This window comes from Fukomys damarensis, unplaced genomic scaffold, assembly GCF_012274545.1.
Source record: "Fukomys damarensis isolate Sample0158 unplaced genomic scaffold, DMR_v1.0_HiC HiC_scaffold_5, whole genome shotgun sequence".
In the NCBI taxonomy this organism is placed as follows: Eukaryota; Metazoa; Chordata; class Mammalia; order Rodentia; family Bathyergidae; genus Fukomys; species Fukomys damarensis.
The window spans coordinates 65488470-65493687 of record NW_022900917.1 but is presented as its reverse complement, the minus strand read 5'-3'; the positions used below and the strand labels follow the sequence as shown (position 1 = coordinate 65493687).

The 5218-nt window shown below is 31.8% G+C and overlaps 1 protein-coding gene across 10 annotated transcripts in view; it reads left to right on the top strand.

The window, feature by feature from the left end:
• The window catches only part of Erc1 (ELKS/RAB6-interacting/CAST family member 1), a 445074-nt gene that overhangs the window by 128836 nt on the left and 311020 nt on the right, over window positions 1-5218 (top strand). For all 10 annotated transcript variants that reach the window (XM_010630417.2, XM_019208387.2, XM_019208386.2 and 7 more), the window contains one exon: window positions 3005-3172. In XM_010630417.2, coding sequence (XP_010628719.1) covers window positions 3005-3172 — 168 coding nt within the window. The remainder of the gene's footprint in view (window positions 1-3004; window positions 3173-5218) is intronic.

Genomic DNA, 5218 nt, shown 5'->3' with positions numbered 1-5218 from the left:
ATAAATAATATAACTAATATTTGTACATGTATGAGGTGTGGTCAAAAATACAGTGAGTATTTAAATTTAAAAAATTTATTTTAGTGGAAGATACATTGCCATTCAAAATATTCCCTCCTGCTTTAAACACACTTACCCCATCATTTTTGCCACTTTCTGAAGCAGTTCTGGAGGTCATCTTTCGTCAGTGTCTTTAGTTGCACTCTTCTGCTTGCCTTAGTATCCTGAAGTGATTCAAAACATTTACCTTTCATGGTCATTTTGACTTTGGAGAAGAGCCAGAAGTTGCATGGTGACAGATCCTGTGAATAAGGTGGATGAAAACACACTGTAATTTTTTTTATTTGACAGAAATTGCCATAAAAGGTTGGTTAGTTAGATATTTGATGAATGTTTAAATTTTACAAAATTTATTGCAGTAAGTGTTATTAATCTTCCTCAAAATGCTTAACCCCCTCCACGTCAAACACTTATGCCATAAGTTTTGACAATGTATCTTTTAGTGTAATAAGTTTTAAAAATGCAAACATTCACAGTTTTTGATCATTCCTTGTGTCATAAGCATTTTGTAATCTGCTGAGATTATCAATCCCAATTTATATATGAGGAAACCAAGGTAACAGAATAGTGCCTAGGAAAACACAGATAACAAGAAGGTGGAGTTTGATTTTATACAAGTAGAAAGTATGATTCCAGAAAGGGTGCCAGTAAGCTCTTTATTATCAGCCTTATATTTGAATGTGTACATACTGGCTAAACTGTCAGGAAAAACTGCTCCTGGAAATAATTTTTGGTTAAAACTCCATTGTAGAATTAAAAAATAGAAATATGTGCTAATTAGATATGTTTTTGGGACTATTTTATAGTAGAAATGAAAAGTGAATATTTTGTTTGAAGGGTCTATTTTGGCTTATATAGTAACACTATGTAGTGTCTAGAAATGTTGATCTATAACTTCTTTTTTTTATAGCTACTATTACTCATTTCTTTGTCATGTCAGCTGACAGGGTAAAGTCATTTCATACATTACTTTATTGAATTCCTAACCATTACAGTGACATTGGTGTAATTTTTACTTGTTAGCAGTTGGGAACAAAAACTCAAGAGAGGTAAGGCAGTTCCTCAGAGATACATAGCTAGCTCACCCTAATGTGACTGACTAGAAAGTCTTGTTCTCCTGACCTGTGTATTAATTTGCTTCCCACTTACTGTATTTTATCCCCTTCTCAGTCTTCTAGGAAAATTTGTGCTTCTAAATTCTGCTCTTATTTAAAGTATTTTAAATTTTTCTCAGCCTTTAAAGTCAATATAGCTAGTGCTCGCTTCGGCAGCACATATACTAAAGTCAATAAACTATATGTGAAACATTTAATAATGCAGATATTGAGGAAATTCACATTTTATATTCATTTTTGATTCTATAACTGGAAGTAGATAGAAATTTAAGTGATCTTTAAGCCATAGTTCTTTACTAAAGAAGTTGTAGCATTTTAAATATTTCTCTTGAATATTTATTCATACAGCAAATGCATTTTTTGTTCAATCACTGTGTTAGGGATTAATACTAGTGTGCATTACTTGTTGGTAAGAGAATATCATAAATATCCTTAGGTAGTTTGCATACAATAAACATTCATAAGTTTATTGAATAGATAACCATGTAAACAGAAATTTTATGTATATGAGTAAATGCTTGTCTTTTTGTTGAAATAGAAGATTGACCTGGAAGTTTATTTTTAGTTGTTTTTGTTAAAAGTGTAATTTTAAAGTAAAATTTATTTCCTCATGGGAAATACTACAGATACATTAAAGTTTTTAAAAGTAGACTTTTTGTTTCATTGGTGATATCAAAGTTACTCAACCTACTGTCAAATTTATACCTTGAATTGTATTTTAGTGCCTTGCTGGATGGATCTGATTTCTACATATTTGGCTTTACAGGATAAATGACTATTTAAAATTTTTTTTAGAAATAATAGGAATGTAAAGATGTTTGAGGAGAACATTTTTTTATATTGAGAGATATTTATGGAGGGATGACTGGTATCAATTGATTGATTTATTGATTATCCTTTCAGGGTTATGCAGGTTCTTATTAGAATGAGATATTATGCATTCTCTTTAAGTCACATACTTTTATGCATTTAGTTGATGTGACATATTACAGATTTACAGATTGAATCTTTTTTAAAGTCCTAGACCCATAAACTCATCAAAATTATAGTACTTTATTGTTGTGGTCTTCTTTTTTTTTCGGTGGGGGGTACTGGGACTCGAACTTGGGACCTTGGGCTTGTGAGGCAGGCAGCCGCACCACTAAGCTAAATCCCTGGCAAAATTACAGAATTTTAAAAACATCTCAAATCTGGTAATACTTTATAACACTGAAAGTGGCCTTTTAAAATTAGAATTTTATGAAACTTTGAGAAGGAAAGTAAAACTTAAAAGAAGCATAGCAGTAGCTTTTGAATTTAAGTAGTACTAGGAGATTTCTTTCTTTTTTTCTGTTTTGTATCTACCCTATTGCTTCATTTGATGTATCATGTTCTGGAGGAACATAGAAAATAGAAAATATTTTAACAGTTTGGATGCTTATTGCTACTTTATGGTAACCTAATTGAATTGGAATATCCTTTCTTTGCATTTCTTTTCTAAATGGTTTTAAGGACTATTTAAAAACAATAAATGAAAATTGGAAATATCCCTGCTTGTTGCATAAACTTAGTGGTTGGGGTTTGGGGACAGACCCAAGATTAGATGATGCCAAAAGAGAAATATGTCCTATTACAATTATTTATTTGGTTATTTGCTGTGATGGGGAATGAACCCAAAGCCTTGCATATGCTAGGCATGTACTGTACCACTAAACTGCACCTCCAGCCCTTAACTATTCTGTCATAAAATTATTGTCGCATTAAATTTCATATCTTGTGACTTAGATCTGTCATGAGTCTAGATAAGAGGTGGTAGTTTCTTTTGTTCCTTAGAGTGTTTTCTTTTCCAGATTGGCCAAGTGAAACAGGAACTGTCCAGAAAGGACACAGAGCTACTGGCCTTGCAGACAAAGCTAGAAACACTCACAAACCAGTTCTCAGATAGTAAGCAACACATTGAAGTACTTAAGGAGTCCTTGACTGCTAAGGAACAGAGGGCTGCCATCCTGCAGACTGAGGTAAAAAAAATCCTGTGATTTGTGTGGAGTGATTCCTTGGCACCCTTTTGTAAACCTCTGTTGTGCTATTTTTGTTATGTTTAGAGTTGGAAATATAGATAATGTTAGGATTTATTTTTTAGAAATGTGATCAATTATGGTAGTAAAATATAAGCATCTTGTTTCAGTTCTTAGATCTGACAAATTAAAACTGGTTTGTACTTCAAAGCATATTCTTACTTAACTTTCAAATGAAAAAATAATTATAAAAAAGAAAGCATTGATTTAGAAGCTTTAATTCTCATCCACAATTAATTGTTATGTGTAACAGTGAACTTGGTTACCCTATTTGGATTACACATAGTGCCTTTAGTTTTTTTATAGTATGAATAATTTTATGAAGAGAAACTGTGGTATCTGTAGAATTTGAATATGTTCTAAATGTAGTTTTGAGCCATGGATTAGTAGGCAAAGATTCTGTTTGAAAATAAGGTTAATGTTTTTAGGAATCTTAGAAAATTATTTAGGCTTTTGGCCTTATTTCAGGTAGGAATGCACAATTGCAGACAAAATTTCATCTGTTTTATTTCAGTGGTTAAGGACAAGGACTTGATGATGGTATTTGGGTTTACTGTCTTAATATAAAGACCTTTAAAAATGTTTAGTGAAATATGTGATTTAGACACGAATACTTAAATAGTTCTGCTTTATAGAAGAAAGAGAAGGCATATGATGTAGATTGTTTATTTTCCCCTTTTAGACAGACAATAGATAAATAAAGGCATAATTTAATGGAAAAGAAGGTAAAGGAGGAAAAAAAAGAATAAAAACACCATACTTTTGTACTACCAGAATCTTTAAGTATAGTGGGGAATGGGTAAAGGTATAGGGAAATGACCAAAACTATTTCCTGTCATATTCTTTTGTCCATCCATTTTCAGGGTTTGTTGTAGATGAGAAAGTTGGATGAAGTATTAGTTATTTTTTCATTTTAATCATTTTATTTTTGTCATGATATTAGCTCAACTCTATCTTACAGAGATATTTTGATTATAAAATGTAGTGGCTTAAGGCTCTGACTCTAGAGTCATAATTACAGAGTTTGGACTTCAATTCTACATTTATAACATGAATAAACTAGATAGTAGCACTCAACTCATAAGTTTGCTTTAGAATGAAACTGTATATATGTTTGGTTGCTGGTGCATACATAATCTTTATATATTTGTCATTGTCATATCATAATTGTAATAAAATCAGCTTGTATATATAGGTTATTAAGATATTTTTAAGAGAACATAGTTGGTTTTCTTTCATTGTCATACTTTTTTGGAGAATAGCTGCTCTTTCATATTTCATTGGGCTAACTTATTCAAGGAATTATAAATATAAAACTATCTGTAAGATATTACCTGCAAAAATATTAATTAATGGCTTCATATTAGTTTTTCGCTTTAGTAGCTTGTGCATGCAGAACTACAAAAAGGTCAGTAGAGGGTGCCAGTGTCTTAGAGGTGGGCCTTGTATCTAAGTTTGCTACTGTGATAACTTTGGATAAAGGTGGCAGGTGTGAAAACTGAAGAACCAAGCAGTTGGTAAGTAATAATGCAAACATTGAAAAGCTTTTCACAGTCTAATAAATGACTCTCCTCCCTTGGCAATCTATCCTTGTCTTTGTACCCAACTCAAATAATGTTCTTATTAGATAGGTCTCACATAGATGGGCTCCTGATTGGTTTCTTGAACCATATAGAATAAAGACTATATTTGTCATCATTCCTGGATGGTTTTTAGCTATTGTGGGAGTAGCTGATTATCCTAGTAAGTTACTAAAACAGCTGCTTAACCACAACCATCTCATCCTAAATAATTAGTATGAAAGCTAATTTAGATTTGAATTTGGGGTGATTTTAAGAATGTAATATGTTTATTTATTAGCATTTACTATAAAAATTTTCACTGACATTCAACAAGAGTTACCTTTTCCAGGGCTGGGGATTTAGCTCAGTGGCACCGCACCTGCCTCCTGAGTTTGATCCCTGCCACTGCCAAAAAAAAAAAAAAAAA